Genomic DNA, 24,226 nt, shown 5'->3' with positions numbered 1-24,226 from the left:
ATATCCCTTTTATTTAACGAGATAATAATAATTCTTTATACCTTCTTATACTTTAAGTATTCGTTTAACTTCGTATTTATTAGTATCTTTTATTATAATATTTATAGTAATTATAGATTTATTTAATACTTTCTTTAATAGTAATATATAAAATATAAGATAGATTCTTATTTTATTTAATAATAATAGTTTATAGTTAATATTTAAGATTTTTCGTTTAATAAGGAATAGTTTAATCTTCTTTTAGTTAAGTTTATTACTAGGTTACTTAATTTTAATATTTTTACGAATAAGGTATACTTTATATCCCTTCTTTAGGATTAGCGCTAATAATCTCTTTTTATTCGCGTAATATTTTATTTAGTTTTATAAAAATATTTATTTTTATTATAAGTGTTTTTATATTTCTATTATAATTACTATATACGCTATAACTATTAACGCGTTTACATTTTATATTACATGTATTTTAATAATAGAGTTAAATCTATAATTTACCCTAAATAATAATATCTTTATATTATTAATCTTAGAGCTATTATAAGCTTATTATACTAGTAATAGCTATTTTACTTAATTATTCTATTAATAGTTAATATAGCTTTATAAATATTATTTAAGTATTTAGTTTAAGATTTTTATTTATTTATTTAATTATAAGTGGAATACTATTAATAAGCTTTATTTAATCTTTATAGTTTCTATAAGGTATTTTTAAAAGTTTAAGGTAAATAATTTATTATAATTTAATATAAGCTTTATTAGTAATTCGTATTATATAATAATTGTTTTAAAGAATATATACGCTAAGTTCTTAGTATTACTTAATTTCTTATATAGAATATAGTAGGCGTATTTTATAAGTTTATTTATAATAATTAAAATATTATTATAAGCTACTTCTATTATAGGTTCTTTTAACTTTAATAGTTTAATAATAAAGTTTATTATAATAGTTTACTATACTCTTTTAAATAGTAATATTAGTTATAATTCTTCGTATAATACGTGTTACGTTAATTTTACTTTATTATACGTATTATATTTCTTAATAACTTCTTATATTATTTTCTTACTTTTTAAAAAGTTATATAATCTTCTTAGCCTATTAATTGTTTTTCTTACACCTTAATATTCGTAAAATAGGTGCTCGTATATTTTCTTAATAAGCTATTCTTAAAGTATACTAAAAATATACTACCGTTTATTATATAAGAAGGTTTTTTCTTTCTTAAATAAATGCGTTTTCGTTTTTTAATTATTTAAGTAATTATTATTCTTAATATATAATATAATCTATTATATTTATATTTTATTTAGCTTAACTTACTAGATTATATTAATTTCTTAAGTACCTAATATAAGGTTCTTATTTTTAATAGCACGTAATAAGGGTATATTACTTACTTACTTATTTAATTTTAAGTTCTCTTTTTAACTAAGCGCGTTTACTCTTTTATTTTTAAATTCTTTATAGTATATAATCTTAAAGTTATAATTTATAAGGGTTTTATACTATTTAATCTATTATTTATTTAAATTCTTTATAATTAAGAATAATATAAGATTCTTATAGTTAATATAAACCTTAATTTAATACTTTACTCTTATAAGATAGTATCTTTATTCTTTAAAGCACTTAATAATAGCTATAAGTTCTTTATTATAAATTCTATAATTAAGTTTAAGTTTATAAAGTTTCTTTAAGAAGAATATAATTAAGTGTAATCTTCTTTAATTATCTTATTATTTAAGCTATTCGCCTAATATAAAGTTTAAGGCGTTTATTTTAAGCTTATAAGGTTTATTTTAATTAAATACTTTTAATATAGGTTTTAACGTAATTAAATCTTTTATTTTTTAAAATACTATAGCTTTTAATTTATTCTATTAAAAGCTAACTTCTTTCTTTATTAGGTTTATAAGAGATTATAAAATGTCTTTATATTCGCTTAAGAACTTATAATAAAAGTTTACGAATACTATAAATTCTTTAACTTCTTTTAAATTCTTTAATATAAGCTTTTTATTAATAGTTTTAATCTTATTTAAGCTTATTTATATTTCTTTATATATAAGTATATACCCTAGAAAGTATATAATATTCTAGTAGAACTAGTATTTTAAGGCTTTAATTAAGAGTTTATTATTCTATAGAGTTTATAGTATCTTATATATATATTATTTATATTTCTTAAGGGTATTTAAATAAATAAGAATATTATTAAGGTATATAACTATAAATACTTTTAATTATTTTCGTAAGATCATATTAATTATTCTTTAAAAGGTTACTAATACGTTAATAAGCCTAAAAGGTATTACTAGATATTCGTAGTATTCTTTATTAGTTTAGAATACTATTATTTACTTATAGCTTTCTTTTATTTATATAAGATTATAGGCTTCTTTTAGGTTAAGTATAGTAAACTATTTAGCTTTTTTAACCTTATCTTTAATTTCTATTATAAGTGGTAATAGGTATTAATTCTTAATTATAATCTTATTTAAGTGTTAGTAATTAATATATAATTATAGTTTTCTATTCTTCTTTAATACCTATAAGATTAGGTATTCTATTAAGAACTTTAATAGTCTTATATATTCCTTTTATAACATGTCCTTTAAATACTTCTTAAGCGCCTTATTTTACTTAAAGTTCTAAGAATAAATCTTATTAAACGTTAGTTTAATATTAGGCTAAAGTCTAATCTTATAGTCCTAGCGTAAATACTCTAGTAATTCTATTTTTAGCTCTCTATTAAATAGCTTATTATACTTTAAGTATTCCTTAAAAATCTCTATTATCTTAGCTTTTAGCTCTCTAGTAATTATATATATTCTTAAAGGCCTATTATAGTTTAATTAAGGTGCTCTTTATAGGCTACTCTTAGCTTTATAATTATATTCTAGTAAATTCTATTAAAGTTAGCTAATTCTTTAATTAACTTATAGATTACTTACTTATAATTAAGATATTCTTAATATAATATTATATTTTAAGATTACTATAATATTTAATATAACCTAGTATTTCGTGCCTTATATATTAATAAGAAGTTACGTTACTTTTATATTAATTACTTCTTAGCTATACTTTATTATAGTTTCTTTTATAATTATAAGTTAATAGGGCTTATCTTTAGGTGTTTAAGGTAATTATAATTTATTAATAAGATTTAATAAGATAAAATTTCCTTATACTTTACTATTAATTATTACCTAGATTCTTTATTCTATTATAATTATATTAATTATAAGGTATACTATACTACTAATATTTATAGTATATAAAGACCTATTAAATCTTTATTAAGGAATCGGTTTTAATTATAATAATAGCTATTATTTTCTAATTTATTAATTCTATTCTTATATTATTCTTTAACGCGTTATTTTAAGCGCTATTATTAGCGGTTATCTTTTAACGTATTATTAAAGCTTTCTTAGTAATCGCTTAACCTATTATTTATATTAATTAAACTTAAGCTAAGCGAGTTACTTATAGTTATATAATTCCCTTTCTTCTTATATTATAAGGTTATAGCTTAAATAATATATACGTTATTCTTAATATAATATAACTTTTTATTTAATATCTTTAAATTAATTTATTATAATTTAAATTATATTATAAGAGTTATTCTCCTTCCCTTTTATTCTCGTAAAAACTATTTATTACCTTACTTATTATTAAAATACGTGTAGTAATTATTATTATAATAAAAGGTTTAATTAAGGAGTTTATATTTAATTTTAAATTCGTTTTTCTTAGTTAAATAATTCTCTTTTTCTTAGATTTATTCTAGTAAAAGTTTACTTTTTAATAAGGGTGTCTAGTATTTCTAAAAGTTATTAGGTATTAGTTAAATTTTAAATTTCTAATCTTTATTTAAACTAATATTATTTATTAACGTAAAGCTTTCTTTATTACTTATTATACTAAGATTTCACGTAAGTAAGTCTTTTTAATTTACGGTATAAAGCTTTTTACCTTTAAAAATTAGCTTTTATAGCTTCTTTAAGGCTTTACATTTATTAATAAAGTATTTAGTCTTATTATAATTATAATAAGTTTTCCCCCTTTTCTTATTTATAGCGTTAAGTTTTATAGGTTTAATATAATACTTATATACTATTAATATTTAGCGTAGCTTATTACTATTAGGTTTATTAAACCTAGTATATAATTTAAATATCCTATAACTTTTTTTATAATATTACTTATATAAACGATTATTTACCTTAATAACTATTTTAATAAAGTTATTAAATAACTTAAAATAATCTTCTTAATAAATATTATTCTTTACTTTTTCTTTAAGTCCTTAATAGAAAACTTTTATTTTAGGTTTAGTATTTTAATTAAGTTTTATTATAATACGTTTAAACTCCCTAGTATAATAAGCTATAGATTTAGTTTACTTAAGTTAAGTAAGTTATTATATAGCTTTCTTATACTTATTAGAATTTTTAAATATAATAAGAAGTTATTCTTTAAAGGTTTTATAATTAAAGAAGATATAAATAACTTTTACTTTAGCTTTAATACTATATTTAAGATATACGTAAAGGGTTAACTTTTACTACTCTATTACTTTTTTAGTTAAGAGATTACTAATATAAAGAATTTATAACTTAAGTATTATATAAATTTTTTTATTAACTTATAGGTAAGCTTAAGCTTATATAAGAAAGTTTCTTATATTACTCTTATAATTATTATATAATTTAAGCTTAGGAAATTTTAATATATTATTATTATTAATAAAGGATATAGGTATAAGATTTTAAATTATTATAAGTTTCTCTTCTTATACCTTAAGTTTCTTATAAAAATTATTTTATTAGTTAAGAAGCTATTAATTTTACTTCTTAAGCTTAATAATCTTATTATAAAGGTACTTTATTATTTCCTTAAAGTTAATAGTCTTTTCGCTTAAAGTAAATATCTTAAAAGTTATTATTACTTAAAGTTTTAAGGTAACTTATTAAATAGAATTAATTAAAATATAATAATAGCTTAGGTTTTAAGGTATAATAGGTTTATTTCTTAAAAAGTAAGTTAAGTTAAATGCTATAAAGTAGCTTTTTAAGTAATATTATAATAAAGCTATTAAGAGTATAACTCTTAATAGTAAAACTATTACTTAAATTAATTAATAAAGATTTAAACTATTTAACTATAAGAATATCTTCTTCTTAAGTACTTATTTATCTCTTTATTATAATTTTAAATTAATTAGCTTAACTATTAATCTCTTTAAACCTTAATTAACTAGCTTAAAGTTCGGTTAGTTTAATTCTTTTTAATTAATATATTTAAATATTAACCTCTTTAAATCGCCTCTTAGGTTACGTAGCTAGTCACGTGCTCTTACCTTCTTCTTATACCTATAAGTCGTGCCTATTCTAGCCGGTACGGTCCCGTCCCGTGTCTTGTGTAGTGTCGTTCGTAACACTTCTTAGCCCTTATAGCTGTTGTGTTTATAGTATTTTAACCGGTATTTTAATAGTTTTTTACGATCCTTTATATTGTGTGTGGTTTTTCCCTACATAAAATAAGTATTTATTATATTAATTCTATTAAATAAAGTAAGTAATTTAAAGCTTTTTAATAAGCTTAAATAAGTCTATTAATAATAATAATAACCTCTCTTTTAAAATGTAATTTATAGCATTTATAATAAATTTAACTTAAATAATAAAATTTACCTTATTAAGGCAATTAATATAATTATATAAAGTAACTTTTTCTTCTCTTAAAAGCTTTATATTTACTATTAAATAACCTTCTTTAATAAAAACGCCTTATTATTATTATTAAAGCCTATTATAAGACACATTAAAATTTTAAGCTATAACACGTAATTTTACACTTAAATTTTTATTAATAAATTAAAGAGCCTTAATTACACGTATTTTCACTTCGCTTTTTAACTTTTAAACGTTAATTATAGGTATTTTCACGGTTAAACGCGTTTAAGTTTAAAATTAAGCCGCGTTAGTAATTAGGCCACGTTAGTAATAAGCATTACCTTTAGGTGGTGAGTGAAACGAGGCCCCTAAAATAGTGAGGCGTGGCACGAGTAGCTGGCTTGGACTATTTATTTACCTTGTTCGATACCGTCTCCGAGTCTTGAGCCAATTTGACCACATATCCTCCGAGCCTCCCGTAGCCTCAGTTCCAGTTCCTGAAATGGCTGCCCTATGCCATGTGGCCGTGTCTTGTGACCAGGGAATGGACCAAAGGAGAATCGAAAGGAGTAGAATACTATTTGCAAATGATAAACTCCGGCACGTGTACTCGACGCCAGCTAGTTCGGGTCCCCATTCTCACCAAGCATACCGAGTTGTTAACCTCTGAGAACCTGATGGAAGCGCATCTCAAGGTAAAACACGCTACATATATATATTGATTCTGTATAGTTGCCACACAGGTGTCTCGTGCTCCTGGCCGCCACTAACAAATTCATCATGTGTGCGCCTCACCTCAAGGGTATGCCGGATGGGTTCACGGTCTACATTTTGACACGTGTGTGTTTTTGATGCTTGCTGCCAGGAATTAGGGGCCTTTCTCTGCTCTCAGTCTTGGTCCTCCGTCTGTTCGCGTCTGTCATAAACAATACTGTAATTGCCCTCAACGTGCTCAACCCGCTGCCAACAGTGGCATCCCTGTGGTGGAATCTTTCTAGCTTGCCCATGGTCTGTGAGCACATGTCTACTTCTCGAGTAGTCCCAAGGCAACGGCCTGATCCCATCACGTACGGGCACTTACTCGTGGACATGTAGCTCGATATTTCAGCTGGAGCAACATCTCCCCGTTGCTGCGCTCAATCAAGATGGACCAACATGCGCTCATGCACGAATAGATCGCAATGGCACAGCAGCAGCCACGTATCTGCGGCACGACGCACAAGCCACCAGCCATCACCTTCCACAGATGCTGTGTTGGGAAACCTCGGTCGATGCCCGATATGGCTTCATCGGTTGCTGATTAGAACGGAGTCCTGGCATATACCCCATAAGTTCTGTCGTATCCCATGTTGTACGCTTACAGAATGCAGCATGGCCGCCATGGTCGGGTGCCAATGGCTTGCTTCATGACGGCTGGGGGTTGAATCATCATGGTTTATGCATGTCGGTGGAACTGTCATTAATTCATAGTCCAGAGCCCGGATAGGGATAGGAAGTAACTTTGCAGTTTACAGGAAGGAGCGCTTCGCCTTTGTGCAGCGTAAACAGACGAAACACCTCCGACTTTGCAATCTCCAGTAGCTTTACTCAACTGTTTGATACACTCATCCTTTGCTTTGATTCGCCATGCCTCACCTAATCTCTAACACACCGTTGGTCAAGTATACTCATCCTCCCGAGACGAAAGAGAGTCGTAAGTAGGGGAGTTTTCCTCCGATTCTCAGCATCAAAGTGCCACGAGTGTGTTGACAACCTGCAGTCCCCTATGCTGACCTCGTCACTCTCGACCTCTCCGAGTATAACAAGCCAGGAGGAATGGAGAGGCTGGCCGATCAGCTTAGACAAGCAGCTCACACCATCGGTTCGCACTCACCCCTTTCCCCAGCAACAGTCTCTGGCAGCACGCCAACCTGACATGAAGGTATTTCCCAGGCTTCTTCTACATCAACAACATCGGCCTCACGCAATCCCAAATCGACCAACAATTCGCCATTGCAAAATCCTTCTTCGCTCTGAACCCCTCGGAAAAGCTCCAGTTCCGCGCCCCTCTCGAGGATGGCAACTACAACGGCTACCGTCCTCTTGGCTCCGTGGAGATTCTGCCCGGCCTTCGCGACAACCTGGAATCCTACAACGTCTTCAAGTTCCTCCCCCAGACGCAACGGCCGCAGCCCCAAATCATAGAGGAATACGCATCACAAATTGAACATTTTCAGCGACACATGCACGAAAATGTAACCTACAGGCTCCTTCGCCTCGTTGCGCACATACTAGAGTTACCCGAGGACGTCCTCGTCAACGGGCACCGGTATGAGGCAAACTGCGACAGTTCTCTGAGGTACATGATGTACCGAGCTAGGTCGGAAGCTGAGAACAAGAAATACAAAGGTCTATATCTGCGTGGGCATTCGGACAATGGGACATTGACATATGTCTTTCAACAACCCGTTGCGGCGTTGCAAGTGAGGCGTGGCCCGGATTCGGAATGGGAGTATCTACGCATTCCCGAGGGCAAGGTGGCTGTGAATATTGCGGATATACTGGAATTTTTGTCGAATGGGTACATCAAGAGCGGCATACACAGAGTAGTTGCGCCGCCAGGTGACCAGGCGTGCATGGATCGACTGGGTCTGTTGTATTTTGTGCGCCCGAGTGACGACTTGCCCCTGAAGACGTTGGACAGTCCGTTTCTGAGGAGCGTGGGGTATGGGAAGAATGGGAAGAGGCATGATTTGGATATTTCGGCGACGGAGTGGGTTAGGGCGAGGGTGAGGAAGAATTGGAAGGGGTCAGTGAGGGAGGGCGTCGATACGAGGGAAGGGTTTTTGGCAAAGGTGTTTTACACATGACTAGTGGGGGACGTGGTTCCTGTAGGCATGTTTTTACACATTACTTTATAGCCTGAATTCCTACGGAGTAAGCTTGTCACAATTGACTGCTTCTTGTCATATTGAAAAAAAAAAAGGCTTCTCGTGTATCATCTCGTATGTGAGTGCAAAAGTACGACTTGAGGGCACGGAGGGCCGGAGACAACACGACACCCCTTACGTAATGGACAACTCGCACCACGTCAAATCATCTAGAACAATGTCATTCTTCCGGACCTAAGCATAAATCCTAAGCCCCGGGTGCCGAGACTCCAGGAGGGTGCGCGCGAGACACCCCTCCCCTCCCGCGGCTGAGACAATGTGACGAGTTGCAGAACTCCATGTACGGAGTACTCCTCACTCTGGCCAGCGCACTCGTACCAAGCTATCAGCGCCAAACTGCGAGAAGCCCGTCCCTAGGCTACCTCACAAGCTACCGTCAGCACGCTGTTCGCAGCAAGCACCGCGACAAGACGACTCGCTCACTTACACGGGCGGTGTGCCTGTGCTCCTGGGCACTACTCCCCTCCCACCCCCCGTTGAGGCTCCTTGGAGGCGGTGTGCTCCCTCATGAGGGTGTTCTGCTCCTCGGACGAATACGAGGGGTGTGTTTTTCCTCTCAGTGTCGTCGTGTGAAGTCCCTCGGATACGGCAGAGCTGGTCCTCGTAGCCTCGTAGTAGCGTTCGGCGGCTGTCTCGAGTGAAACATACAAAGCTGTTGGCATTCAAAGCTTTGGCACTCTTCTGCCGAAGAAAGCTGTCGACTGACAAGGGACCTTTGTCTAGGTCCAGTGAGGCTGATGGAACTTGTGTACGGAGCATTGCCGACTGCGGCACTTTCCCAACAAATGGGCTTTGGGGAACAATCCCTCGCTGCTGGTGGTTTTCCGTGATGATGGTTGAAACGGTATACTCGGCTCGGTGCAGTTGGGTTCCCACACCGGAGTTGGGCTCGTGGTTGCCCGCCCCCCGGGAAACCCATCTGGCAAACGCAAGCCATACCGAGATAAATGGGATACGGCTGCTGTATCGTCGTCGCCTCTTGGTCCGGAGAACCATCTACATGCGCGAAATCAGCCATCCTATGCATACAGGGGTTCACTGGCCACCTGTAGACGACATGGCTTCTGCTCCCATCCTCCCCCCCTCCCCCCGGTTTTGCGCTTCTATAGGTTCTTTTGCTGGTCCCGTCGGCATGGAACCAGAGTGACAGGGCCCTCAGGGGAGGACATTTCCCAAATAGGTGATTGAACCTGGCATGACAAGATCTTTGGCCAAACAGCCGCCACTACCACTACTGGGTGTGCGTGTTGGAGGCGGGGGATCCATACGGTGTAAATATCCTTCACTGCCCTCCCCCTTCGTGGTGAATCCGTCTTGTTGTAGGGGCCTTGGGTAGTTTTCGACGCTGCTTTTGCTCTGTTGGCATTCGCTGTCCTCCATGTTTGGAACCCTTGCCATAGAGAGTCTTCTGCTTTGTCTCTGCTTCTGTTCCTTCTTTGGCTTGTTGCGTTTCGTTTCGTTTCACCCCGCGGTTGTATGGTTTGATGTCGTATACTCGACCTGCTGATTTCTTTGCAAGACAGGCAACTATCCTAGGCCCTTGGAGAGCTCCGACAAAGCTGCAAAGATGGACTCAGGGCGCGGGCCTCGAGGTTTGACAAGATGACCACTCCCCCCCGCAAAGGATTGTGCCGTTCTCACTGACCAATACCGGCAGGCACTGCGTCTGACGAGGACTATGAGGACGGCTTGTACACGGATTACAGCCACAGCGGCGAGCATGAGCATGAGCATGAGCATGACAGGTACCCGTACGGAATAAGGCGCTACCTGTACGACCCCCAAACCCCATTGCACAGGCTTCACCTGGCCTCCTTCTCAGACTCGGAACAGTACGCCCTGGTGCCGGGGCAGATGCCATCGTGGCGGGTCCAGGACGGGGTCGAGTCGACGCACCCGCTGCGCAGACGCAGGCCGAGCCGCGCAGGCGGGCATCGAGACGGCCGCGGCCGCCGCCGCCGCCAAAGCACGAGCACCATCCTCTCCTCGCCCTCTCGCTTGCCGTCCGTGTCCGCGTCCAGCAGGTCCCCGTCCCTCGTGTCCCTGCATCCCGCTCCGACGTCCGTGCCCGCCGCCGGCAGCTCGGGCCCGGACTCGCGCGAGCCGTCCTCGAGCTACCAGACCACCACCGCCACCACCACCACCACCACGCCGGCCTCGTGCCAGCCGCCGCCTGAGAATGCTGCGGCAGACAGGCCGACCGGCCCAGAACACGATGAGAACCACCACGCCCTTGGACATGGCGACGGCCCTGTGCCGGACGGGCCGGACATGTCCACGTCGGCAGCCACCACCGACCGCCAAGCTGCCATCTGGGGTCACCACCACATCATACCCGACAGCGGTCCCTTCGTGATAGAGGGCTGTGGCCCATATACACTTGACACACCCGACTGGGATCGGGATGCGGCAGGCATTGAGTACTGGACCTTGGACATGATTGATGCAGAATTCGAGGCGTTTGAGAAGGAGGACGACGCTGCCCAGTAGACCGTGGGCTTCGCAGATAGATGAAACGGGCCGGCAGACGGCAGGGACTGGGCAAGCGCAAGCGAGGTCATATATCGCATGAGATCACGACATCATCACGGGGGACATGGCGCAAACAGGCTCTCCTCTCCCCCCTCACTTCTCTTCTTCTTCCTTTAGTCAACTGCGCATGTCATAGAGGTCATGTGTGGTGGGCGGCACGGAGGACTTGGTATTCATTTAATTTGAAATCGAACTCGAAACCGTTCCCCAAACTCCGAGAACCAGGCCCTATTCCGGCCTACCCTTGATCAAAAAAAAATATCCTCGTCACTGCATTTTTGGGTTTTTTGAAAAACGGGACTAGGTCCTCCCAATCCCATCTTCTTCCGCAGCGTTCCTCATGAAACCAGTGGCATCATGCCCTTTACTCCTCGGCGAGAAGAGCCTTGATCTTGTCCTGGACGCGCTTCTCCTTCTCGGCCTTGGTGGACTTGGTCTGTCTGTACTTCTTGGAGATGGCCTTCCACTCCTCCTTGGTCTTCTTGGGGCCGTCGCTCTCAACCTTCTTCCAGGGGTCGGCGCGGATGGCGGCGTGGGCCTCGGTGTAGAGGTCCTCGAGGCTGTCGGCCTCGAGACCGTCGTCAATGTACTTCTGGAACTGGCTCTGGTAGCGCTCCTCGTCGTCGTCGGCCAGGGTCTCCATGTACTCGGCAACGTGGCCGCCAAAGATGTACTTCTGGAGGACCTCGGTGTCCAGCTCCTCCGACTCCATGTCGTAGCCGGGGAAACGCTTCTCGGAGTGGGGGATGAAGATGCCGCCGTCCGAGGCGCCCTTCATGGCACCAAAGACACGGGCGCCAGTGGAGGTGCGGGCGAGGCCGACATCGAGGAAGACCTTGAAGGGGCGGCGCGGGCCGTCGTCGGTCTCGGCAACCTCGGTGAGGGTGAACTCGCCGTCGGGCTCCTCGACGCCGACAAAGTCCTTGTCGAGGCCGAGCTTGGACAGGGCACGGCGGGCAATCAGGAGACCGGTGGCGTAGGCGGCGGCCCAGTTGGTCAGGCCGTGCTTGATGCCGTAGGCCTTGAGCTCGTGGCCGTAGGCCGAGGCAAAGATCTTGTCGCCAGTGATCTCGGCAGTCACAATCTGCATGATGATGTCCTTGTTGGTGAAGCGGACGACCAGGCGGTACTTGGGCGCATTGTACTTGTTCTTGGCCTGGGTGATGAGGCGCTTGCGGGCGTAGTAGTCAGTCTTGCCTTGGCGTCTGCGCTTGTACTTGGTTTGGTAGCGGCTGGGGGACCACGGTCAGCACAATCCATTCTCTCGTATTTGCCGAAACACGCCATCACGAGCGAAGCGAGGCCCAAAAAAAAAAGAGAGGCATACCTGTAGTAAGCGCTGTTCTTGACCAACTTGTGGAAAGGCTATTCAAAAATCCCCGAGTCAGCAATTTGCGCTTCAGACTTGCTCGTCCTCCTCCCGAAGCAACTTGCAGTGACTCTGTGTGTACCACGAGCAAGAATCGACAAATGCAGGCATTTCTGCCATTGATGAAGAAATTGAATCATTTTCAGAATGGTGCTGCTCTTTCGAGCGCCCGCATCCTGTAGATAGGCCTTTCAACTTACCATCTTGACGGTGATTACCAACGACGGCTGGGAATTTGCTGTCGGGAAGTTGGATGGGTTGGTGATGCGGAACAAGAAAAGGAGGACAAGATGAATTTTGGTGGGGGGATATTTTTCAAGCCCTAAGCGTGTGAAACCCCTGCTGTTGGTGGACTCGCTCGTTAAAAAAAATGCCCCACTTTGAAGTCGTGTAAGTCGGGTTGGTTACGATTCACGTGACCGTGAAGCTCCTTTTAACAGACAAGTTACGCGTTTGGCATTGCTGGTTTTTTACGGTGACGTCGTTTGCGAATCGGACTGAGTTGCATTTACCTCGTACGTCTCGTGGAGTACTCATTCAATAGCCCTCTTCATATGAAGCAGTGGAATTGCGATTAGAACCATATTATGCTAGCCGTCGCTGCAACAACCGGCTGACTGTTACACCTGCCCAGTCCTGCTATAGATTTAACCCTGGGCTAGTCTTGTCTCTCGAGTGAGAGCTCCATAAGTTTTGCGTTCCATTCCTCTATTATGCGCCGGCTTTCTTCTCTCGCCTTTTTCATGAGGCGGTGGTCAGAACTGGAACTTGCATAAACTATTGTAGTATAGTGCGCAATAGCCTGGCACCTATCTGGTCGTGACTCGTTTGCCCCTCCGTGTGTACATCTACGAATCCATCCAAGAATTTCCTTTGCCCATCATCGACATCAACACTCTCTTCGGTAGTACATATGCCTGGTGCTCGAAAGCCCATAGAACTAAAAAGAGTCCGCTTTTTTTTTCTCGTCGATTCAATGCACCATTATTCTCCCCAGTTCCTTGGTGGTACAAGAGCTGAATCCTGTCATCGTAATCGTGCTGCATCCCGGGTAGCCACAGGTGGTCCGTATGCATGTTTGCTCGTCCTCCTCGAGCTCATCAGTCCATACATATGGCCGGGACAACCATTTCTTGTTTCCATGGCCGACAACAGTCACGTCCCGATATTGGTTATGCAACTTCCTCCCAGCAGTTGAGCCTCCAACCAGGTATCTCTCTCCTCTAGGCCACGGAAGCACCCCAACATGACCCCTGGATCGAATTATACATACCAGTCGACCTCTTCGCTAGACGAATTCTAGCGGCTATAGACGCATCGATCAGCAAAAATCGCTCAATGGTCCTAATCCTTGAAAGATGCCTCGTCGAAGCGTTGACAGACAAGGAGCCGCGGGAAAGTTGCTTCCTCAGGCAGCACCAGTCGATTGGACCCGCCAAAACCAGCACCAAGGTACCTAGGAACCTAGGTCCCCGGCATCTTAGCTTCATCGCAGCCGAGGTTGTCTCAACAAGCAGCAACTACAGTTGTTACACACTTCACTCACCATGGTCCTCTTAGCTATAACGACACGGCACCAGCCTTGAAGGCACCACCTCCGTCCAATCTCTCTTCAAAACTATCCCACTCCATGTCTCTCCTGGGCGTAGAAGACCCCCCCATAGACCAGATCCTAGAAGCAATCGACGAGATGGCAGCCGGCAAGCAGCCCAAAGTCCTCCTATTCGACATTGGTGGTGTCTGTGTAAGTTGATTCACCAACCTCACTCCATTTAAAAAGAAAAAAAAAAACACCCCAACTCACAAAACCATCGCTCAAGGTCGTGTCCCCCTTCCAAGCCATCCTAGACTATGAAATCAGCCTCAACATCCCGCCCGGCTGGGTAAACTACTCGCTCGCCCAGTCCGCGCCCAACGGGTACTGGCACAGGCTCGAGCGCGGCGACATCCCCATGGACGCCGCCTTCTTCGCCGGCTTCAACAGCGACCTGCACCGCCCGGAGCACTGGAGGGCGTTTTACGCGCGCGAGGCGGCCAGGACGCCCTCCCTGCCGCGGGAGACGCCGCCCGTGCCGCGGCTCGACGGCGAGTGGCTCTTCAACGAGATGATGACCAAGTCCAACGCCCCGGACCCGTGGATGCTGCCGGCCCTGGAGCGTCTCCGGAGCAGCGGGCGGTACATTCTCGGCGCGCTGAGCAACACGGTCATCTTCCCGCCGGGCCACGCGCTCCATCGGGCGGACGTGCTCTCGGGCCCCGTGAGGAGCCTGTTCGACGTCTTCGTCTCGTCGGCGCACGTGGGGCTGCGCAAGCCCGACCCCGACATCTACCGGCTCGCCGTGCGCAGGCTGGACGAGTTTGCGCGCGCAAACGCGCACTCCGAGAGGGGCAGGCGGCTGGGCTGGGACGAGGGCGTGCAGGCCGCCGACGTGCTGTTCCTCGACGACATTGGCGAGAACCTCAAGGCCGCCAGGAAGGAGGGCTTTGGGACCATAAAGGTCCACCTGGGGAGGGCGTACGAGGCCGTCGAGGAGCTGGAGAGAGTGACGGGCTTGCGGCTAGAGGGCGACCATCCCAAGGTTGCTATTAAGCCGCAGATGCGGCAGTCCAAGATGTAGATAGACACGGCGGGTGTTGCATTTTGCGCATGTATGAGATGGCTGAGCTGGATGGGTAAAATCATTGGTGCATTAGAAGAAAAGAAACGCTCAGCCTTCTTGTTCACCACCCCTCCTGTGCGATGAAACGTGGCGGGGACAAACAGAGATAGATTTTGCAGAGTGTTGCAATATAATTGACAAATTAAACACGCCTCCCATGCCCGAATCGCTCATCTTGGTACAAAACCCAAAATCCAAAATACGAAAAAAAAGCGTCATCATCCCAACTCCAGGTCGTCAAAATTCCACGCCGAGTTGGACAACAGCCCGGTGAACCAGACGGGCCCGTTTGAGCCCATGCCAAACGCCCTCGCACCCCTATTCTCCAGCTCCTCGACCGGCCATTCCTGCGGGAACTGGCTCGCGCTGATGCCGTCCTTGTTGGCCCTCTTCTCGAACCAGGTCCTGATCCAGCGCATCTTCCTGGCAATGTCGGCCACGCGCCCCTCGGCGGCGACCTCGGCGGGCGTCGCGTCGACGCCCATTTCCGCGACGAACCTGGCCACGGCGCGGATGCGGTCGGCCTCGGAGGCGTCGAGGCGCTGCACGAGGCGGTCCACCACGGACAGGAAGTTCATCGTCATGCGGGCAAAGTGCACGTCCCAGTCGCTCGTCTCGAGCAGCAGCAGGCGCGTGGTGATGACGAGCACAAACGTGATTTGCTCCGTGAACGTGATGGACTGGTACACGTACTGCGAGGGCGGCAGCGTGAAGAGGACGTCAAAGTAGGCCTTTGCGGCGAAGAGGCAGTTGCGCAGGCACTGCGCGCGGTACGTCGACGGCGCGCCGCCCTCCTCGGGGATCCCGTGCAGGAACGTGGCGGGCTCGTAGAGCCGCACGAGGAGGTAGTTGTAGTGCAGCGTGAAGAAGCGCTCCCAGTTGTCGAACTCGTCCGCGGGCACCTGGTGCGAGTACGCGGCGCGGTCGTGGAGCTGCTGCCGGTCCAGGGACTCCATCAGCGCGTCCAGCTCCTCGCGGAACCCGCGCGACTGGTCGTCGAGCAGGAAGAGGTAGGGTTTGCCTCGCTCGCGGTCGTTGGCCGCCCCAAACGCCTCCGACATCTTCTCCCCCATCTGCACGAGGCGCACGTTGTGCTCGAGGAACATGTCCGAGGGGTGCTCGCGGGCGCGCTTGAGCGACTCGCAGCAGAGGTCTACGTACTGGCTTCTCAGGGGGTTTTGCCGTCCAAAAAGTGTCGAGTTGCTGCACCAAGAGGTTTTTAGCTGGCTCATCTTTCCCCCCTTCCTACGATAACACGTTGTTGGGGGAGGGCGATCCGCGGCTCACTTACACCGACAAGAGACAGTAGCATCCCAAAAAGGTTCGTTGCTCTTCGATCGAATGCATCTTGGCCGTGATGAGGTCCTTCTTTGTCTGGCGCAAGTCCTCTGGCGCATCATCCATGCCGATTTGCCGCAAAAGCGAAGGCGGGATCTTGGTGATGCCTAGGTTGTGCGCGTACCCCAGCGCCAGATAGGTCAAATTGGTGATTTGCTCGTCAAACAGAGTTCGTAGATCCGCCCTGACCTCCCACATCAGCACAAGCGCACAGCAAAAGGGAATAGCCACCATGTGTAGCTGCAAGCGCTCACCATGATATGCAAATCAACAGTCCCTGGAGCAGATCCAGCTGCCGCTCCTCCTCGACCAGCATGTGATGTCCCAAGTAAGCCAGCACGTTCCTCTTCATCTTGACCATCCTTGGGATTGGCAACGGCGCTGCCGCCAGCATAATGACCCGGAACAGAAATGGCTTCTCGGCATACATCTGCCTCGCGCTCACCCGCTCATCCAGCACCAAGAAAGGAAACGTCTGAATATACTTGTCTCGGAACAAGGACAAGATACGATCTGACTGCGGCCAGGTCAATCCATATATGGGACCAGGTTGCGCTCCAGCACTTGCAGCCCTGCGAGGAGGTCTCTGATGCTGGTGGAGGCAAGGGTGGTTTATAGTTCTTTCTTGTTCACCCGCTTGAGCCGCAGGCGACTCCGGTGAAAGTACGGCGGGAGAAGGCTTGGAATTCGCAAGCCCAAGATCGTGCATTGGTGACCTGGCTGAGGTCCCCTGATTCTGTCCTTCAAGAGCAGCCGTCAGGGTCTCAATCTGCTTCTCCAAATTCGACACTCGACTAATGTGTGTGAACAATAAACTCGATTTCAAAACATCAAAAAATCCCAAGAAAATGGTCATCTCACCTGTTCAATGGCCGAATCTGCCTTGGTTTTCTCAGACTCTTTGACGATTTCGCCGTACATTGGATCCCCATTTTCTCACACCTACCATGGGCAAAGATTCAGTCAGCCAGCCTTGGCTTCCAGCTCTCAACTCGCGCATTCTCACCTGTCGCAAACATGGCGCTCAATGTTGCTGTCCTGAAAATGGCAGCGCGCCTTTGCTTTTGAACACGGCACGCAAGCTCTTTGTCGTCGGGGTGGGCTCTGCGCCCTGGGACGCGTTGTCGACAATTCCGACATGGTGTGGATGGTCTGATGATCCGATGCTTTCTCTTTGACTCCGCCTTTGTCGCTCTCCCGTATCCGGTCGGGCACAGCAGGCAGGTTACATTACTTGCCCTATGTCGAGATACTCCAGGGTCGATGTCGGTCCATCCGTTGGGGATTTGTGAAGCAGCTATTTGGGACGAGAAGAGTCTTATTTGGGTTACAAACCGCGATTCACGACTGGTTGGCATCTCTGGTCGGAGGATTTTTGCCCGGAAGTGAGTCGGGTTAAGATGTGGTGCAGTGAAGCTGGGCGGGATATAGAATACATAGAGCCACCGCAAATATGCGCCTATAAAAAAGTACCCCGTATCTCAAAACTGCCCCACCAAAACTGCACTATCACAGCTTTTGGCCACCAGTCCATGATGCCCGAATTTCCCATCAAGCTGGATCTAGTGACGACTTCCTGGACCCTTGCCCAACCCTTCGGCACTTGATGCCGACTTTCCGATTTAGGCAACAACGGAAACGTGTGCTCAAATAAACATATCGTTGATCAAATTGTGCTATATCTTTATTCCAGGACTAGCTGGTGACGCCCGGGCCGTTGCTGTTGGCTGAGACTTGGACTCATCCTCCTGGGAATCCTGCCACTTCGCCCTTTCTATCTCACAAACCCGCCGACGTTGGCAGGGCAAGCTTGAAATATGTCTTGAAATATCCATGGACTTGGCCATCCGTCAACCCACGCTACCTTATTGGTCTCTGTATCATCTTGCCATTGCAAAAGAGGACATAGTAGTTCTTGCCGAACCGTTTTCCTCAGTACTCTGTACTTCATGTATGTAAAGTCCATCCATCATCATGTCGATTTTCCTTAGTCGTCCAGAATCTCAATAATAGCAGGCTCCGCCCTCTTTTGCGGCGACTTCTGTGTGGAACCGTCGTTTTCTCCATCATCATCGTCCTTTGGCTCTTCAATAGCAGTCCAATTCCCATCCTGGGTGACTCTGATACTCTTTGTTTGCCCCTTCCCAGCGTCAATCAATGCCTTTCGAAGCCTCACAAAATACGCATCAATGCGAAGGCCTAGCGGCCCTGCATATTCGCCGCACAGAGGGCATTTCCATCCATCTGCAAGCGCGGGCTCCGTTTTGCTCTGCGAAGGTTTGCCACGACGGGTTTGAAGCCATATTTCCAAGTCAAAGCATTCGATATGCTTGCAACGCAGTCCCCGAACCGGCGACTTGACCATGCTGGCGCTGAATGGATCCGTCAACGATATGCACAAAGAGTCGTCCTGCACAATGACGTCGTCAGAGTCATCGGGCCGCAGACGCCTTTCGATCTCCTTCTCTGTTTGTTCAACACTAAAAGCCTCCAGCTCCATCACCATAGCGAATGTCGACTCATGGTCCATGGTTTTTATAACCTCAACGGCTAAATGATAGACTGAAGTCTCCTTGTAATTCTCAGTGTTCTCAGGCAAGCTGATTTTGACTGTGTTGAACCCTTGTCGTATCATGTCGGTGAGCTCTATTGGAAGGTTTTGATGAAAATGCTGTGGTCTTAGAGGAAACACGGCTTCGTCATTGAACTTGATGTAAACTTCTAGTGGCCAGACGCAAGGGGATGAAGCCCAGTCGGCAATGCATGTCGTTTTATTCTCTGGGAGCTGTCCGCTTAGTCTGAGGCGATATCGCAGCGCCCCTTGTCGGTACTGGTGTACTTTGGCCTCTTCAGCGCGTAGGAGCTGCGACCTTTCTGCGAATTCGGTAGACGTCACTGCGAAATCAAAAGTTTGAATGGCTCCATTTTGACGAAAGAGGACTGTTGGTTTAACGGCAAAGCGATCAAGATATTGGTAGTATCGGGTCCCAGGTCCTTCGGCACTGACTCTCTGTGGACTGCGCGAGCGGGCTAAATGAAGGCCGGATTGGACAGAAGTCCAATCGTACTGGCTCCGAGGATAGTCGGCCTCTCGAAGAGGAGCGGTTGAGAGCCTACCTCTTGGAGTGGCACTTCGCCCCCGTGCCATTACAGCATGCGTGTTTGCCACAAGTTTCTTCTGTGACGGCCGTTCAAGAGAAAAACTTCTGTTTTTGACTATCTGAGAGGTTGGTCTTCCGACCAACGACCCGGGATGAGAGAGGTGACGACTAGTTGTCTTGATACGTGGGCTTTGCACCAAGCGTTGCTGCCCGGATATTGGAGTCTGACCTGGTACAAGCCCTGCTTCGCGTGGATGCTGACCAACTGGGGCAGCTGATGCTACTGCACGCGTTTGTGGTATCACGTTGGGTGGTGAAAATTGCGATTGCCAGGGAACGTTTGGTGACTGGCCCTGAACAAATTGCGTTCCAGGACTGGAAGTGTCATGAGGTGAAAGAGAGGCGGCGAAAGCGGTTGAAGTCACCGGTGATAGTACAGTTGGGTTGTAGCTCTGGTTGACACTTGCAACAGAGCTTGATTCAGTCTGTGCAGCTGTGAATCTGGCAGCCGCCACTTCGCCAGTTGTTAGCACTGGGCAACCGTGAGAGGCTGGTAGGAGGAGTGGGAGTATACTGGTAATAACTAAGGAGTTCACTTACTGGTAATGTTAGATTGGGAAATCATATGGTTTGTGATGGTGATGTAACTCTGTCTGATATTTTTTCGCGTCTCGTGCACACGTGGCGAACCGGGGTGCATTTCCGCCTGTTTTTCATTCTCCCGATCAGCCTGGAAGACGTTGCCGAATTCTTCGGCGATGAGTTTATTTCCAGCCCCAAGAAGTCTCCAGCTATAGGTGAACAACAAGATCTGCACTCCCAATGAACTGCAATTAAAACACTCTTTCAACTCTTGTACCATGATGGGATATCGTCTGTTACGAACAGAAGTAAGCCACTTGGACCAGTTCAGGGCAAAAGAGACCAGAAATCTCACTACTTGGATTGACGTCTCCCTGAACGATGGGTATGTTTGGGCCGGAGGCACTAAACTGTATGGATAGTAAGCAAACCATGACAAATGATGCTGTCGAATATCTGTGTTGGGCTTCAGAACAGTAGTCAGTAGTCCAAATGACGGACCAAGATGGCCATGACTAGAAGACGGCAGAATGGAACAAAGAAACCCTGGGTTTATTGACCAAAGACAATAAAACTGATGAAGCGCTAGGAAAAACACATCGTTGAATTGGCACGCATCTAGCAGGGCAGAGCAGCGCCATGCTTCCAGGAAGGTAGCGTCGTGATTAGGCCCTTTTGGATGATTGATATACTCGACGAGCCTTTGGCGCCATATAGCCAGGTTGTCTGGATGCATACTCATGCCGGGCTGAACCTGCATGTCTGGAGGGTGCCGGTAGGGTGAAGTACCGCAAGCGATCGAGGCTGGGGCATTTGTGTGCAGTTGAGGTTTATTCAGGTTTGGGACGGGTGCTGGCTCCATCAGTTGATAGACGGCGCCTCCCACGGTAATTTGCCGTGGCAACTGCTGCGCCGGCTGCTGCCAGCTGCCGTCCTGCTGTGGCAATGGCGGACTAGCTTGACATATCGCGGGTGTATGGGAGGAGCCGGAGTTTCGATAAGGCAAGCTTCGGTCGAGGTGAGGCCTTGGTATTGCAGTATCACTCACCACATGGCCGTCATTTGCACAAGCATCTTGCAGAGTCACCTGTCCGGCTACTTGTTCTATTTGTGGGTTTCTAGATTCCATGGGCAATGCTGGTGGTGGCGATGGAAACGGCCCGCGAGATATAAACTGAGGACTTTCTATTGTCACCGGGCCTGAATTCACCGGCTTCGACACTGGTGATGGGAACGGCCCGCTCGATCCAACCTGAGGACTTTCTTTTGTGACCAGGCCCGAGTTCACTGGGTTCGGTGCTGCAGGTGGCGAAGGCGAAGGCGAAGACGCATGCTCAACGTTGCTCTGGCCTGACAATATGCGCTCTGGGGATTTCTCGGCTAATGAGGGCAGGCTGGAGCCATGTCAAACCATAAATTGTGTAAGTATATAGTACTGTCAATTACGGTGGGTCGGCAGGAAAATGAAGATATATTGGAGAAAGTACATACCTGTCTGTGCTGCTAGTCTCAACAACCTCAGGTGAAGGTTGTGAGTCTTGTTTTGTTTGAGCCTGCCGTACTGGCACAGTGGCATTTATAATTTTCTCCAGCGACAGCTTATTGGGGACAGGCTTTGAGAAGTGCTTCTTCTTACGTATACCCGTTGGGCATTTCGTGGGCAGTGAAGAAGCAGAGCTGGATAACATCCATGTCGGTTGGTGTCCACCAATGAAGGCAAGGCTAGTTTCGTTTGCTGCCCCTATTCGCCTGGACTCAGCATCATGGTCGCAGGGAGGAGCATTCTTCCCATTAGAAGGTGTAGATATTGACATGGCGTTGTCTCGACCTTGAATTTGGATAAACTTGGGGTACATAAACCATTCTGAGCGGTCCTGGTCTGCCCGGTGGGAATCTGCAAGGTGCCACTGCGCAAGAAGACGGGAGAGTTTGTAGCCAAAACAAAAGTGATGGAAAAGCCGCAGAAGTCAAATGGAAACCAGACGGCACAGGCAATACCGTGCGCAATACAAGTTCACCCCCCCTGTTGTGAGTCGGGCTCGGAACTGGAGAGTCGGTTTGCTGAAGGGAGGGGGATGGAAGGCCAGCTTCACAGATCACGATGCGGCTCGTGAAAATGTCGTGGTGTCTCGGGAGGGACAAACTTGCTTGGCGAAAGAGGCGTGCGTATTCGGGCGCAATATTGCGTCGCAGACGGGACAGCCGGGATGGATGTGAAATGATGCCGAAAAGAACAGAACAAAAGAAAAAAAAAAAAGGTACAAGAGAAACACGGATGGATGATTAACGATGCTGTTCGCACAGAAGGATTCGACTGTACGGAGTCCCCCGTAGTGGCGTCGCGAAGAGGTCCACTGGCACAAAACCTCAGGCGAAACGCCCGTTGTCCAATGTTTGCTGTCTCCTGGAACGGAAGGCGCACTTGGGCTCACACTCGACTCGCTGCAAGGAGCTACCTAGGTAGATGCCGATGCCAAATGCCAGGTCCTCGAGGCCACAGTCATCATTGATGTTTGCATCCAGCCATCCAGGTAGCAGCATGTGTTTCTATGCTGGCCTTTTCTTCCTCGTCACCGATCGGAGAGTTGTTGAGCAGGCAGTTCACCGGGCCGTGCTGGCCACGCTGTTTGCGCCCAACGCGACGTTGTGAAACCATCTGGCTCATCAGAGTCATCACACCAACCACATGGTGGCCTGAACGAGGTGAGTCTGGCTGGGCATGCGCCTGCAAGGATGTGTGGATTGTCTGCCGTCTTCTGCAAAGCCACCTCGGCCACGATATTCCAACCGGCAAAAATGGCCTTGGACGACCATACCAGCGACGTTGCTTGAGCCTTGACCGACCGACGGACCAACAGATCGAACAGACTGACCAGGACATGTCAATGCGCGGGAGCACCCGCCAGAAGCAACCGACCAACCCAATCTTGTTACAGTGCGATAAGTGCAATATGCTAATATATCGAGTTGACCTGCCTAGTTGGGCAATCGGAAGTAGCCAAATACTATATATACCCTCTCACAGAACGTCTAGGGCTCCGACCGCCCTACCGCAAAGTACGAGGTGCCGAAATGTTTGCCTTGAGTATGGGCGGGGTTATTCATCCAGCCCTTTTCGAATTCGACGACGATGACAGGCCGAAACAAATCCTTACCTGGTGAGTTATGGACAAGGGCGAAAAGAAACGGCCCACGTCACCCAAAGGCCCACGGTGCTCTGGAATGATTTCTTTGGGCCTACATTTTGTGCCGAGGACTGTCATCGAGAACAATAGCAAACCAGCCATCGCCGTATCAAACTCTAGCTGAAGCTAGCTATAAGAAGGTTAACGACAACCTAGGTGCGCAACCAAGGGCTACTCTGCAGTTTCACGTGATTTATGGGCGGCTATCTCGTCATGAAAGTCGAGGTATCTGTAATCTGGCCCCAATAATCGTTCGTCTTGCGAGTCCTTAAACAGCATATGGAAACGAGGACTCTTTACGTGGGGATGGGTGTGGTCTGCTTGGTTGTAATGGACGTGTATTGCCTGCTGTGTGCCATCTAACGTCCTTGTAGCCCGGCTTGTACTTTCTCTACGCGAAGGGTTCACAGTTTGATAGTCCAGGCACATGTCTCCGTTAGGTGACCTTTTATTACATGGCTGAGATATGATGTCAACGGAAGAAGCTTGCTATTGATCGGTATCGCCGAAAAGGCGACAGCCCTTACGCCACAGATCCTATTAAGTCGGTCAACCTCAATATAGATGACACCCCTCATTGAATGACTCAAGTATCTACCTACCTAGGTAGGTATCTATAAAGTGGGCCTAGTAGACCTAGCTAGATACATATGTAGATTCAATCAAGATCAGTTTACTGTTCAAACCATATGAGCTCTGGCATTCACTGGACGAGATATGGTAGTTTGAGCGGAAGCGAGGAACCACGGTACGACTTGAATTCATCATGGGAACCTCACGACGTAGCTAGTAGCGATTCTGGTATTCACACAACAAATAAGTACCTTGCAAA

General features: G+C 45.2%; 7 protein-coding genes across 8 annotated transcripts; 3 read left to right on the top strand and 4 right to left on the bottom strand.

Moving 5' to 3' along the window:
* Nucleotides 1-7,116: 7,116 nt before the first annotated feature.
* Nucleotides 7,117-8,546, top strand: J3458_002733 (uncharacterized protein; the record flags this gene model as incomplete). The annotated part of the gene is made up of 3 exons (XM_066117344.1): nt 7,117-7,140; nt 7,212-7,558; nt 7,630-8,546. Exons 2-3 carry the CDS (start codon nt 7,513-7,515, stop codon nt 8,544-8,546), a joined length of 963 nt encoding a protein of 320 aa, XP_065977128.1. The 5' UTR covers nt 7,117-7,140; nt 7,212-7,512.
* Nucleotides 8,547-8,575: 29 nt separating this feature from the next.
* On the bottom strand, nt 8,576-10,493 carry J3458_002732 (uncharacterized protein). The gene is made up of 2 exons (XM_066117343.1): nt 9,055-10,493; nt 8,576-8,985 (listed from the first exon to the last, which is right to left on the bottom strand). The coding sequence occupies exons 1-2, from the start codon at nt 9,621-9,623 to the stop codon at nt 8,922-8,924; spliced, it is 633 nt and encodes a 210-aa protein (XP_065977127.1). The 5' UTR covers nt 9,624-10,493; the 3' UTR covers nt 8,576-8,921.
* J3458_002731 (uncharacterized protein) lies at nt 10,482-11,297 on the top strand (the record flags this gene model as incomplete). Its single annotated transcript, XM_007815049.2, has 1 exon — nt 10,482-11,297. One exon carries the CDS (start codon nt 10,482-10,484, stop codon nt 11,115-11,117), a length of 636 nt encoding a protein of 211 aa, XP_007813240.2. The 3' UTR covers nt 11,118-11,297.
* On the bottom strand, nt 10,639-12,846 carry RPL5_1 (60S ribosomal protein uL18). The gene is made up of 3 exons (XM_007815050.2): nt 12,729-12,846; nt 12,487-12,524; nt 10,639-12,391 (listed from the first exon to the last, which is right to left on the bottom strand). Exons 1-3 carry the CDS (start codon nt 12,729-12,731, stop codon nt 11,524-11,526), a joined length of 909 nt encoding a protein of 302 aa, XP_007813241.1. The 5' UTR covers nt 12,732-12,846; the 3' UTR covers nt 10,639-11,523.
* Nucleotides 12,847-13,923: 1,077 nt separating this feature from the next.
* J3458_002729 (uncharacterized protein) lies at nt 13,924-15,436 on the top strand. 2 transcript variants are annotated; one of them, XM_007815051.2, is made up of 2 exons: nt 13,924-14,272; nt 14,349-15,436. In XM_007815051.2, the coding sequence occupies exons 1-2, from the start codon at nt 14,159-14,161 to the stop codon at nt 15,144-15,146; spliced, it is 912 nt and encodes a 303-aa protein (XP_007813242.1). In that variant the 5' UTR covers nt 13,924-14,158; the 3' UTR covers nt 15,147-15,436. The 2 variants fall into 2 exon arrangements, with proteins under 2 accessions (XP_007813242.1, XP_065977126.1); XM_066117342.1 differs by having other exon boundaries at nt 13,924-15,436.
* J3458_002728 (uncharacterized protein) lies at nt 15,407-17,666 on the bottom strand (the record flags this gene model as incomplete). The annotated part of the gene is made up of 5 exons (XM_007815052.2): nt 15,407-16,391; nt 16,480-16,710; nt 16,781-17,320; nt 17,388-17,468; nt 17,533-17,666. The coding sequence occupies 5 exons, from the start codon at nt 17,664-17,666 to the stop codon at nt 15,407-15,409; spliced, it is 1,971 nt and encodes a 656-aa protein (XP_007813243.2).
* Nucleotides 17,667-18,513: 847 nt separating this feature from the next.
* Nucleotides 18,514-22,023, bottom strand: J3458_002727 (uncharacterized protein; the record flags this gene model as incomplete). The annotated part of the gene is made up of 3 exons (XM_066117341.1): nt 18,514-20,141; nt 20,228-21,603; nt 21,701-22,023. The coding sequence occupies 3 exons, from the start codon at nt 22,021-22,023 to the stop codon at nt 18,514-18,516; spliced, it is 3,327 nt and encodes a 1,108-aa protein (XP_065977125.1).
* Nucleotides 22,024-24,226: the final 2,203 nt, after the last annotated feature.

Source organism: Metarhizium acridum, assembly GCF_019434415.1.
Source record: "Metarhizium acridum strain ARSEF 324 chromosome Unknown scaffold_13, whole genome shotgun sequence".
Taxonomy (NCBI): Eukaryota; Fungi; Ascomycota; class Sordariomycetes; order Hypocreales; family Clavicipitaceae; genus Metarhizium; species Metarhizium acridum.
Note: the sequence above shows the minus strand (reverse complement) of the source record. Positions and strands in the feature narration are given on the sequence as shown.